A 14,016-nucleotide genomic window follows, 5' to 3' on the forward strand; every position below is an offset into this window, starting at 1 on the left:
TTTACTAACAAGGTCAGAATCACCATAGAATTAAAAAAACATTTCTGATAAATTTTTCAAAATATTATGGAAAATATGTTTGAAAGATGTTAGAAGGAGAAAAATGAGCACCACGTTGCAAAACTGTGATAGGAAAATTTGCGAAATATCATTTTTAATTAAATTTAAAAGTACATTAAACCTCGTAATCTTCGTATTGTGCCATCTTGTGTATATATGCAAAATTATATTCTGTGTATTTATTTACACCAAATCGTTTACAACGCGCTAACAATGAATTTTAGAGCGTCAAATAATAAAAGTAACTTGATGATATCTAAGTATTTCAAATACATATGCATAAGTACGTAGCATGTATGTATGTGTATGATTGATAATAAAAACAAATAATTATCTCACACCACCATTCTTTTTTTTTTTAAATACATAATTAAATTGAAATATTGTAATATTAAATAATATTGATCAAAATCAAAATAATTAATAATGAAATGTTGTAAATTGTAAATAAAATGAATGAAAATTAATAATAATACATAATAATAAATGAAATATAATAATCAAGTATAGTATTATAGTATTATATAATTATATTATTATTATGTTAATTAATATTTTTTTATATTTATTACAATATTTATTTATACTCAACTAATTTATTTATTAACATTAATTATAATTATTAATTTATATTATTTATAATAATTATATAATTATAATCAATGCTTTTTTAAATAGTATGTATATATTTTTATTAACATATTTATTTATTGTTGTTATTGTTAATTATTTTTTAATTTATATTTCGACCACTAGTACCACGTACTCCTCTACCACCGCCACTTCGTGAATCACCACCACCACCACGTTGTTGTTGATCCTATACAAATAACGTAGAAGAGTTAGGGTTCAGTAAAATTATGAAGGGTTCGGGACTGCTCTAAGCAGCATTCGGCAGATAGCCGAAAAAAGTATTTATCTAACTTGCATTGGATATCAAAAGTAAGCAACAAATTTTCTGTATTAAAATTATCGATTTCGATAGAAGGTTCAAGATAGACACATAGAGTAACTTTTTTAATTTGTAAAGTAATCATTCATGAAACATATTTTTTTCCCTTCTGGACAGAAAATGTCGATTTTTGTACCGCTGTGCTAAACAAAAGTTGTCGCTTTCCGCAACGTTTCGAGTCGAGCAAAAAAATAGTTTAAGCACCGCGGGAGGAAGTAAAGAATCTTTCAGATCTTATGTTTGACTTCGCTACGGGCGACAAAGAATATGAGATCTGAGACATTCTTTACTTTCGCTTACTAGATGTGTAATATACTAGAAATTAAACTTGGTATTCTAGCATTGCAAGTGCTTACAAATGCTTTTATTAAGAAATTTTAATAAAAAAAAAAGTATATTTTTATGTTAAACTCCATGATTTTAAAAATGTGACACGACCGAGCAATTCGCCATGGATACTGATTCTAGCGCTGTCTAGTGGTAGAAAATATAAACTGTCTATGATAAGTCAAATTTATGCATGGCTATGATTGAATTGTTTATTTATATTTTAATAATGAGTGAAAAAAAAAAAAAATTATTTAAACTTTTGACACGTTCGTACTCTTTTTTCTGTTGAAATTTGACTTGTCATCGACAGCTTCTATTTTCTACCACCAGACAGCGCTAGAATCAGTTCCCATGGCAAATAGTATTATTCAACTCAAATTTCGAACATGCGAATAATTAGCATTTCTTTTTGAAACCATTAAAAAATATATACATAAATAAATGTGAGAATATTGGACTGAACGTGATAAATATCGATTAAAGAATTCTTGCTAATAGGAAATGTGTTTAGGAACCAAAAATCTAAGAGACCTGCAAGTAAAAATGCATCAGAAGAAGAAGAAGTAATGTTATAGAAAATTTTTATTCCCTCACTTATAGTAGTAGTTATCCCCTCACTGTTTAAAGTGCGGTATTGATACAATACACATTCTGAGTCACTTCTTTAGAAGTGACATTGTAAGATTTTTTAAAGAGGTTGAAAAAGAAAAGCTGACACAAGCGAGACAATGTTCTCAAGACGACAGCTAAGTGGGCAGTGATCGCAATATTTTTTATTGAATTATCTGACCACTACTAATATTTGCATCCTGTAGGATACATCATCCTGTTGTGATACCTCAAGGGTACATCATTTCCTCGAGTTTGGCTGATACAAGTGTGATAGTATTTTCTAAGAGAGAGCTGGGCAATGAAAGAAGAAATAGATAATCGTTTCTTCCTCATCTATATTGTGAAAGTTCTGAGTAACCGTAAAGCAATGTTAGGCATAAGCGCCCAGCATTCTTGCCTGACAGGACCCAGTAACAGTCTCAACTATATTCCTTATGTAGGCCCTTGGAAAGGACAATGTCTCTGATTATTTGCTAACCATTTCTGTCTTGCAACACATTAAGCTCCTCTTCGCATTTAATTTGTACCTCCTTTCTTAAGATAGTTTCATAAAGAAGAGCAGTTGCAATTGGCAAATGATAATGGTCATCATTTTCAACTTGTTAATGGTTAATGGTCATCATTTTCAACTTTATACACAGTGCATTTCTTTGACAATCACAATAATAATCTTACAACCGAGCTTTCGTAATAGAGACTTAGAAAGAATAAGGTAGGTACTAAGAAACATAATTAAAACTAACCTTGCTGTGATGATGATTATTATCATGATGATTACGTTGGTTGCCACCACCACCACCACCACCAGATCTATTATGATGGTGCTGTGAATGATGATGATGATCTTGATGATTTCTATTTCTACCTCCATCGCGATGATGATTATTATTATCACGTCCACCACCACCATGTTGATGTTGATTATTATTATGTTGATGTTGATTACTATTATAATTAATATGTTGTTGTTGCGATGTTGTATTTGTTGTATTGGTTGTTGTTGGTGATAATGATAACGTTGTTGTAACTGTTGTTGATGATACTGTTGCTGATGTTGTAGACGATGATGATGTTGTTGTATTATTATCTGTTGATGGTGACGACGAATGTTGTTGTTGTTGCATATTTGTTGTATTATTTGTAATTGTTGTTTTTCGATTATAATCCTCTTCTTCTTGTCGCTTTTCATAATGTATAAAATCATCAAAGATCGATGTAGAATGCTTATATGAATGTATTATTCGTAATACTTGTATACCTATAATAAAAATGTCAATAGTAAAAACAATCTATGAAAATGGTGATAATTTAGGCTAACGTCACAGATTGTGTGAAAATGGAAATATTAGATCACTATTTAACACTATATAATACTAGCGAAATGTATGTTAAAGCTAGTGTGACTCCAACCTCATATGTGAAAAATTATTGTTACCCAGCTCTATCACTTAATGAGAGAAATTAATTTTTCAAAGACCTTTCTTTAATTGTCTAGCACATTTAAAGTGTTTTAGAATATATAAAATAAAATAATTTATTGTATGACTACTACATTAAATTAATTAATTTAATTTAATCTCTTGAGAATGAACGAAAGTTCGAAAAATTTTGAGATAAAATAAAAAAAACTTGTAGTCATACCTATAAAATTATTTGTTATTATTTTAATTATTTATTGTAATATAGCATAATTATTAATAATAATGATTACCCCGGGCATATGGTACTTCTTGTGTATCACGTGAATTCGTAACTGGTTTCATTTCATTATTCTCTAATTTAATGTGTCGTAATTGCATATTTGGTACATCCTTAACATATATCCATCGAACTCTAAATTGTCCCCGCCATTTATCTTGTGACCACACACTTGAATTTGAATGATAATCAACAGGTGATATCATTTGTGCCATACCACAAAAATGTCCTGAACCATTTACTGAAAAGAATAAATACACACATGCTGTGGATGTACCACCTTGTAATTCACGTTCACGTTCACGTTCACGATACGCTTGATCTAAACGTTTATTACCGTGTTCGGTTGAACACCATATCTCATATTTAATACTACGATGTATATCATCCTCCGAATATGATTTGATAACAAAGAAGCGTGCACCAGGTGCTGTTAAATCAAATTTACTTGGATTATAATTGTTTTTAACACGTAATTCATCTAATACAGGATGACTCTGTTGTTGTTGTTGCTGTTGTACCATTGATGACAGAACCATGTTGTTTGTAGTATCTAATGCCGTATTTGGTTGTTGCATCATTAATTGTTGTTGTTGCTGTTGCAGTAATAGATGTTGTTGTTGTTGCTGTTGTTGTTGTTGATGATGATGCACAACGGCTGCTTGTTGTTGTATGTAATGTTGTTGTTGATGTTGTATTTGATTTACAACCTTTATAAATAAAAAATTAATTAGTCGCAGTATAGACATAAAATCGAGATCATCGTAGGCGTGAAAGGTTTTCAAAAAGTCGCTTATAATTGGAAATTTATTTTAATATTTAATCTTAGAAACATAAAAACAAATATTATTAAAATTCATTCACAACCAGAAACAAATTTTACAAAGAGTGGGTGCCATCTTAAAACCAGAAACAAATTTTACAAAGAGTGGGTGCCATCTTAAACTTGTATGGAGTATGGCATCAATTATTTCGTTAAAATATTTTCAAGAACATTTCTCTAGTTTCATTTGCTTAACATCACTGTTTAACAAGAAACATATCTGTCTTCAAAAAGGATATATTTTTTGTAGCTATATTTGCCAGCAATAGGGAGAGTTGGTCTAGCTAGCGCAGCTCATATAGAGCTCTCTAGGTATATTTACTCTACAGTCTAGCTAAAGATCGTGTAACAAAATAATAGTTACAATGTATCTTGCGGACAAACAGATATATTTGGTGGCATTAAAACACACATTAAATAGTGTGTATTTTTCAACCACCAAATTTATTTTATATATAGATTGTGTTGCAGTTTTATTGTCCGCAAGATGCATAGAAAGAAGAAGGTCCAACTGGAATAATCCAACTTTACTTAGTACAATGACCAGACAAATTGCTTTAGGTGAAATATTTAAGTGTGAATTAATCCACATTCTAACCTATCTATCCGGTACTTTTTTTTGTGATTAAATTTAATTTATAATTTTTTATAAATGCAACAAAACAAAGGATCTATAAAATATAGATATAAATAAAATACCACAATACACAAAAATTTACCTATTGACACTGCATATAGATTATTATTCTATATATTGTGCACATACATGTTTAGATGGGTAGGTTCACTCTAAGAGAGCTCTAGAGAACTCGTTCTAGATCTAACTACAGTCAAACCTGAGTAAGAGAGAACTGGGGGTAAGCGAGAAGACTGGAAGTGAGAATATATCTTGGGTCCCGGGCTTTTGCTAGCAAAAACCTCTATAAGTGGAAAACAAAAACCTGTATAAATAAGTGACTGTTGTTTTTCTTACTCTGACCTCTTTAACTAAGAGGCTCTCTTGCCTGCATCTCTATAAGCAACAATTCAACATTTGCTATGTATGTCAATAAATTATGCTTTACTATGTTTATTACTGAATATTTTTAATATTATTAATAGACCTCTCTAAGTGAAACAGACCTCTCCTGTACCTCTATAAACTAGAAAAGAATTAGTGAGAAACCTCTAAAATCAAAAAAAAATTCCACTTTCCTTTCGATACTCTCTCTCTCTCTCTCTCTTAACCAGGTTTGACTGTATATTAAAATTCCTACAAACCCACTATCCACATCGTGTTTTTTTATTGGTGCATTTCGTTTGACATAAATTTAAAAATGTTTTTGAATACCTGGTGTTGTTGCTGTGGCTGAACTAAATGGTGTGAATTTCTACCAACCAATTGCTGTTGATTACCACTTGACCATGGTATAGTTTGTGTTGGTTGCTGTTGTACATTTGTTGACGCTTGTTGTGATAATATTACTTGTTGCTGTTGTTGTGGTCGAACATTTACTGACATTACTTGTTGTTGCTGCTGCTGTTGCTGTAACTTATTAGATGCCGATGATGATGTAGACGATGACGTTGTTGTTGTTGGTAATTGTTGTTGCTGTTGTTGTATATTATTAACAATTGATATTGTTTGTTTATTATTTAAATTATTATTATTAATATTGTTCTGTTGTTGATGTGTTGTTGTAGAACTTGTTGTTGTATCCCATGTACCAATATCCATGTTATGTTTTCCTGGAATAATTGGCCCTGGTGGCATACCAGGTCCTTTCTTTTTAAAACCACCTCCTATACCACCTCCAAGACCACTGCCGGAACCATGTAATGAGAGTTGTGGCTTGGCTGGTTGACTTGCAATACTTGCCCATGTCATTTTTTTTGGTTGATGTTGTTGTAATATTGTTGAAGAGGGATTATCATTAATAACTGTTGCTGATGAAGAGGATGTGCTTGTTGCTGTTGTTGATCCTTTGTTATTTATTATCATAACATCCTTACCATCACCTTTACCACCTAATACAGAAGAAGTATAAATTATGTATCGATAAAAAATATAGAATTATTGAAATAATTATAAATTTATGAATGATTATTATTTGTTGTAGATTTTAATGAATATTCAATTGATCAGTTTAAATAGTAGCTCTTTAGCGTCTCTTTAAAGGTCGTAATGTAAATTTTGCAAAAAACTAACGCGACAATATTTTTTTCGTCAAACGAACAAAATATTTACAGGCAAATAACTTTGGTTTCATTCTTGGTCTTTTCGTTGCCCTCAATTTAAAGATAAAGAAATTCGCTCGATGATGCAATACTCTATGTCTCGAAGTATTGTCATAGCAATCGTAAATTCAAGAGTATACTGGAGTAATGCATCTTTATCTACAAATATTGTGTAATTTTAACCGAACAAAAAGTGTACATTTCGTAACTTTAGCATGTTAATAAAAAAAAGACCTCATAGCCCACACAATGTTGCAATCGAAAAAAATGATAGTATGCATCCTCCGTCTGATTGAAAAATCAGAGAATTGAGGAAAGGAGAAATCAGAGAATCACACCAATACAACATTGTATTTAATAACCAAAGATTATTTCAATTTCAAGACTCATCCAACGACATCGATTTTTATCAAAATAATTCAAACCGTATTACAAATTTATAGTGGTAGGCTCTGAAGCATATTTTTGTGTGTTTAATTTAAAAGTATTAGTTTTTCCAAAAGCTACGTTTGTGAAATCGCGACTTAGATAAAAGATAGATTAGGCACCAATAGTCTTATGGATTTATATCTCCTTTTTGATTAAATTTTTCACTAAAATGATTACTATTAAAATTTTCATTCACTTTGTTCTAACATGTTGTTTTTATTCTAGCTACCGTTAAAAAATGGACGAAGTGCGTATCGTATACACATAAATATAGTGTTCCGTTATTTGACGGGAAAATTTTTTTTATTATTGATAACCCAATCATTTGGTTATCGTTGATATCTCTATGAAAATTAAATAAAAAGTTTCATACTACTTGTTTTCCTCTACTATGTGAATATTTCACGAGATGTAAGCTCTCAAAGAATTTCGTTAACCTTCTCCTAAAACAAAACTAAACATGCAACTTATCTCACCTAATTGTGAACCAACCAAACTATGCTGTTGTTGTTGTTGGTGTTGCTGATGATGCTGATGTTGGGCATGTTGATGTTGCTGTTGCTGATGCGGATGATGGTGATGGTGCTGTTGTTGTATAATTGTGGTTGCTGTATTATTTATTGGTATATTATTCATATCAACAATATTTAAATTTTGCATATTATGTTCAACTGATTTAAGATCATGGTGGTGCTGTGGTTGATGATGATGATGATGTGCTTGATGCTGTTGTTGTTGTTGCAACTGTTGAGGTGTTGTTGTTATTGTATACATATCAGGCGTTGTTGTTGCACCACCAACACCTGCACCTGCACCACCACCACCAGTTACACTTGCTGTTCTATAATAATCATCATAATGATGTTGTTTACGTTGTTGCTGTTGTTGTTGTGCACCACCAGCTGCGGTAGCAGCAGCACCGCCACCAGCAGCTGTTGCAGCACCACCACTCCACGTAGAATAATCACCACCATTACCAGGAAAATAATTAAATGTAGATGGTGGAGTTGGTTGACCAAATGCATTCGTTGAGAATGTTGTTGATGGTGGGCCAAACATACCTATAGCCATGTAAACCATTTTAGTTTATTATTAATGAATTGAATATTATTTTGAAAATTCAAATTCATTATTATTTTGTGTACGATTATTAAGACTATAATAATAAATTTACCATACAAGCTTGAAGTCGATTGACCATCTCTAACTCGAGATAAATTCAATTAAAATTCGGATAATTAACATGGAGAGCATAGGACATGTTATGTTTTTAACAAGTTTTTTAATTCTAGAAAAAGAGAACTAGATTTAAGATATATTCAAAAAACTAACTGAACATTCGTGTATTAGTTCTGAGTAAAAAAAAAAATTATTGGCCGCTTCATTCTTGAGAAGAATCTGAATTATTCAGAGTTATTTTAATTTTTTTGTATAACAGAAACAATTATATTTAGAATATAAGTAGTGTAATAGAGATGTCTATTATATACAGAATCGCAAATATCTATTATTATTATTTATCATACAGAATACATACAGTACAAGTTAAAACTAATACTATATTTGAATATGTATACGTGCATACAGGTATACTACTGCTGTATGATCGAGTATACAACATTTTTACAATATTGTACGGAGATAACAGCCTTAATTATGCATTCTTAGAGAAATGATCATGAACAAGGAATTATCTTTACACCAGGAAAGATCCGATTATAATAATAAATCAAAAGGGTATCTCAAATGCTATTAGAAACGATTTGAAAAAATTAAAATGTTTTTCCTAGCATAACAGTGGAATAATTTTACAATAAAAAACCTTTTTTGATTAAATTAAAAAAAAAATAATTATTAAGAAAAAAATTTTTTAACTTTGAACTTCCGATGAAACAAAGGTTTAAGATTGCTTTAAATATTAGATATGTAAATTACATCAAAATTCATAATTTAAAATTACATTACGTATTATAAAAATATCCTTCGAAAAATATCGTAAAATAAACGATAGAATACATAAATAAGTATATAAAGTAGACCCACTTTTGATATTTTAAGTAGTACTACTCTACTGTCTAAATGCTAAAGAATCGCATATCTAAATCCTCATTTCATGAACCTTTATAATCTTCTATTATTCTTATACTGCATCAATCACCTTGATCTTCCTAAGACTTTAAGCAATTTGGATTCGAAGACACTTTACACACTTTTACTCAAAATTCAATAGATAAGGTGTTTTTCGCAATAATACAATAATAAAGAGAACTGTTTCATTAAATTAAATACTGTTAAATTAATAAACCATTAATTCCATATAGGAGTTGGTGGTAAACGGAGAACGGGACGGTCGAAGAAACGGTGGTTAGAGTCCACCATAGAAGATCTCCGGCAGATAGGAGTACAGAACTGGAAGAAGGATGCTTTGAACAGGAAAAAGTGGAAGCAAATAGTCAAAAAGACAGAAGCCATGAGCCCTTGAGGCTTGAAGTGCTAATATATATAATTCCATCAATTTTATAAATTATAAATTTTTAATTAATAGCATATTTTTGATCAGATTTTTTTATCTTTAATGTGCTTCTACTACTTAACAGCACTTTTTTGTTCATTTTAAGAATTAAAAATGCATCTCCGTGACAAGTATTAATTGCTCTATTTAATTGCTCATTGAAGTTTAACTATTGAGCTTCGGATATAAAACTATATTTTAGACTTATTAAACTATTTTTAACACATGTTTGAAACTAAAGCTAAGTTTACACAGTAGGAGCGGACTCGCAAGTTGTGGTAGCCGTAGACAGTAGCTTAAGAAAAACTATTATCGTGAATATGAATTTACTTTTATTGTAAGACAAACTCTGACGTGCGAGCTTGTCCTAAATTTGTTGTTTTTTCTATCCACTCGCCTTTTATGATCATATATAGTCTTACACTTAAACACTTACTCGCCGTATCGCTTAGCTTTATTAGCAAAACGGGCAGGCGCACTCAAGTTTTTGATTCTCATACCGGATTCAAACTTAAATTCTTTGCTTATTTTTTCTGGGTTATGAAGTCTATATAGATCAAAATATTGTAGATAAATGTATATACTAACCATCCATTGAATATGAATCGTGTGTTGTATAACCACCTAAAAAAGTCATAGGATCTGTACCATTAGACCAAGTACCATCACCAACACCAAACGCTTGATATGGAAATGTTCCACCACTTCCATAGTAGCCAGCAGCAGCAGCACTACTCATGTTGTATGGATCTGTGGTACTAGATATTGGTACATATGGTGCAGCTGTTGGTGCAGTGTGTTGTGTGTGAGGTGCTTGATGTGGTGCATTCACACCACCATGATGATGAGGTCCATGACCATGTTGTTGTTGTTGTTGTGATCGCCATGATTCAAAGTCTTCATTGACAGCAGCACCCACAGTTGTACCAGTTGTTGTAGCCACAACTACATTACTAACATCATCTAACTGCTCCTTCGGTCCATTACTTACTAAAAATTAAAACAGATATTTGTCTTGTATACAAACAAACAAATACACCAACATTAACATAATCGTGGTAGAACGCAGGATATCGAAAGGATTAAGAGTGTGTTTGTCTTACTTTCTCGCTTCTGCTTTGGAGCGAAGTATTTCAGTATAGAGTTAAAATGGAGAGAAATTTGCGAATGAGAAGTACAGAGCTAAAATCAGATCTTTATTTCATCTCTTTTGATACATGTAACCATTACGTATGTCGTTTAAGCAAGTAATTCTTTCCGATAATATGGTAGAAATGATTAAAGCGTGTTTCCCTTATTCTAGTCAAACAGGATATACTTTCTCGGACAGAAGTGAGAAAAAGGTGTAAACTGACCTGTCATTGTTCTACGCTCTATAAATAATATAAGTGTTTTTGAAAAATGATATAATTAAATCTTAAAATAAAACATAATATAATCTTTGTAAGTCTATCTCTTAAATTGGTCACACATTATCAGAAACTTTTATAAAAAAAAATGTACAATACTTAGATACATTTTCATTAGAAGTTTTTTGAGAGACCATTGATGTACGTACAATTTATTGTATATTTCTTTAAAGAATTTTTGGTAATTATGCAGAAGTGGGACACCACCTTTTTTGACTTTAAAATAATCAATAATTAGGTTAAGTTATATTGGCTGCCAACGAAGGAGACACATAGGCTATACAGCCCATTATGATACCATATATGTGTTTTACCACCTCCGCTGATAATTTCATTTATCAGCTCCTCAATTATTTCCAGAGGCTGAATAAACCTCTTTCATGCACACACCAGCCCATTACAACTATTAATTAAATTGTTGTTGTGACGGCAGGAATCGAACCCGCTACCCTGGCATACCGCGAACAGAATTGATAACACCTAAAGCAACTGAGCTACCAATCGATAATTAGGCTTTATCAATTTTTTTTAGTAACACAACTCCTCAGCGGATTGACAAAATAACACATTTCGGCTTATAAAAATTCTGAATTTTCTTGAAAAATTGCTTGCTAAATTTTATAATCATTTCTAAAAATTCATGAAGACGAAAAACTAGTTTTCAAAAATTGTTCAATTTTTTAATATTCTGCTACATGGTACAGATTGGTGAAAAACCAGTTTCGACCCAGAAAACAATCATTAGTTTATGCAAAAACCTAGTGGTTGTAATATATAGACATTCTACGGGTTGGCCTTGCCTCTAATGATATCAATTTAAAGCGGATTTGTAGGCTTTTTGGTTTGCTCGAAAAAAACTAATTTAAAAAAATTGAACACTCTTGATTGGCTATTTTATAGCCAAAAATAGATTAACACCACTTTTGCATAATTACCCAAATTTGGATAATATGCCTTATTCAAAATCAAAATATTAAATCTTGTAATATACTTCGAATAACTGGCAAATATGCAGATAAATAAATTCATAAAATTCGCGTATTGATCTTGGAAATAATTTCCACAACTTGCAAACATGATTGCAATAAATAACGTTCCATTTAATCTTTCAAATACTTACTAAATTTAAAAAAAAAAAAAAAAACTGTTACATAACATGCTCTCTGTGTCACAAAAAACGCACGGATTAACATATCATATATATGTAAATCCTTGCGTTTTTTTTCTGGCAGAGTATACCACTAATGAAATATTTATCTTTGTGTCACCAAAAATGCACTGATTACATATAGTACTATATTCAATTCGTGCATTTTTTCCGGCACAGAGTGTACATTCTTTAAAAAGAAACTATAGTTCTATTATTTCGATACAAATGAGTTTCACGAAAGCTAGAGTTCGTTCAAACCAAAGTGGCACCGAGCAAGTATAGTGTATATGTATGTGCACTCGTATCTACACTCTCGTTTAGTGCGATTTTAATTTGAACGAACTCTTAAACGGTAAATCTTGTTATGGTAAAAAAAAATAGACTTATAGGCATAGCATGATTTTCTTGCAGAAATAGGTTCATGTGATGTCAAAAGTAATAGGCGTGCAAAGAGGGTTCAAAAACCCCTAACATATCATTATCAAACATGTGATTTTGAGATCATTTTCCAAACTCTTACATGCCTCTTCTATGTAACTTTTGGTTTTCTATTATTTCTGCTTGTAAAGAATGCTACTTTCCCAAAAATATCTAGAATACAATGAGTTCAATACTGAACGATTTCTATAATAAAAGCATGTGTTATTCGTGATTTATTTTGTTCGATGGCTCTAGAACCAGAACTAAAACAATTGCTTTAATCGTAGAAATAGTTTTAAGCACAAGATTCATTATATAATGATTGGTGAATTTTTGGCCGGCAGAATGTTCAATAATCAATCTAAGCAATCTCCAAATTTATCCCATACAACGAAAGTATTATTACTTTCGTTTATTTTTTCTTTAAGAAAAAGGGTATTATCGATATAAGGGATACTAATTGTCTAGAGATCGTTCAGTTTGTTTATTAAATGCTCTATCGCCGATGTTTGATTAGTCATTTATTGTTAAATGCAGTCTAAGTCCATATGTTAATGTTTATTAAACATATATATCTGCACAAGTAAATAATATACGACACCCATAATGTAATATGAATTAGGTCTAATCTAATCATTTGCAAATGTTTATTTGTTTATTAATTCTTATTCTACTGTACATACCTTGATTACCCTGTCCTTTCATCCGCTGTATATTATCAATCCAAATTCATTAGAAAATATTTTTATGTAGGCATCAGTAGTGAGTGGTGTAATATATCGAATACAAAACAATAGAATACATGAAATGGAATAAATAATGAAGTATTAAATATTGTAATATATATTATATTATATAAAATGGTTTTATGTTTTCATTGTACCTGATCAGACACGCCTGCTGACATTTACCAATCTTTAGTTAAAGAATCCCTTCAATTAGACACAACACTGTTCTTTGAATCACTTTAGAACACTTCACTTCACTTTAGTATCAAAATCCACTTAGTTTATCGACAAATACAAATCAGTATTATTATATATATCTATATATATTTATGTGTGTTATGTTCGGTTTAGGTACCTAGTATTTCACTTACGTTTTTAACAACACTCTATTTAGTTTATTATTATAATTAATATACAAATATTTATTATAAAATATTCAATTTATTGATTATATACTTTACTCTTCCAATTATTTATATTATTTATGTCTTTTTTCTATTCACTTATCATCTAATAATGGCGTCCATTTATATCATCCTACCGTTAATATGGATATCATCATTCTGTTTATTGCGCATTCCTATGCGCATATTCAAATACGTGACAATTTATTTATTTTTTTAATTTATATTATTTATATATTTAATTCATATTTAATTTAATAATTTTATTGTAT

General features: G+C 30.6%; 1 protein-coding gene across 1 annotated transcript; it reads right to left on the minus strand.

The window, feature by feature from the left end:
- Positions 1–757: 757 nt before the first annotated feature.
- LOC123305753 (YTH domain-containing family protein 3-like) lies at positions 758–13,741 on the minus strand. The gene is made up of 8 exons (XM_044887568.1): positions 13,496–13,741; positions 13,296–13,320; positions 10,222–10,623; positions 7,598–8,182; positions 5,806–6,482; positions 3,666–4,362; positions 2,698–3,212; positions 758–880 (listed from the first exon to the last, which is right to left on the minus strand). Exons 1-8 carry the CDS (start codon positions 13,517–13,519, stop codon positions 794–796), a joined length of 3,012 nt encoding a protein of 1,003 aa, XP_044743503.1. The 5' UTR covers positions 13,520–13,741; the 3' UTR covers positions 758–793.
- Positions 13,742–14,016: the final 275 nt, after the last annotated feature.

Source organism: Chrysoperla carnea, chromosome 1 (assembly GCF_905475395.1).
Source record: "Chrysoperla carnea chromosome 1, inChrCarn1.1, whole genome shotgun sequence".
Lineage (NCBI taxonomy): Eukaryota > Metazoa > Arthropoda > Insecta > Neuroptera > Chrysopidae > Chrysoperla > Chrysoperla carnea.

Bases quoted from the DNA above. Each gene is read 5' to 3' on its own strand.
- LOC123305753 (XM_044887568.1), bottom strand. From the start codon at position 13,519: ATGTCAGCAGGCGTGTCTGATCAG. The intron at 6,483-7,597 runs GTGAGATAAGTT...CTTCTGTATTAG, and splicing joins TTTGGTTGGTTCACAATTAG to GTGGTAAAGGTGATGGTAAG. The intron at 881-2,697 runs GTTAGTTTTAAT...TTATTTGTATAG, and splicing joins ATAATCATCATCACAGCAAG to GATCAACAACAACGTGGTGG.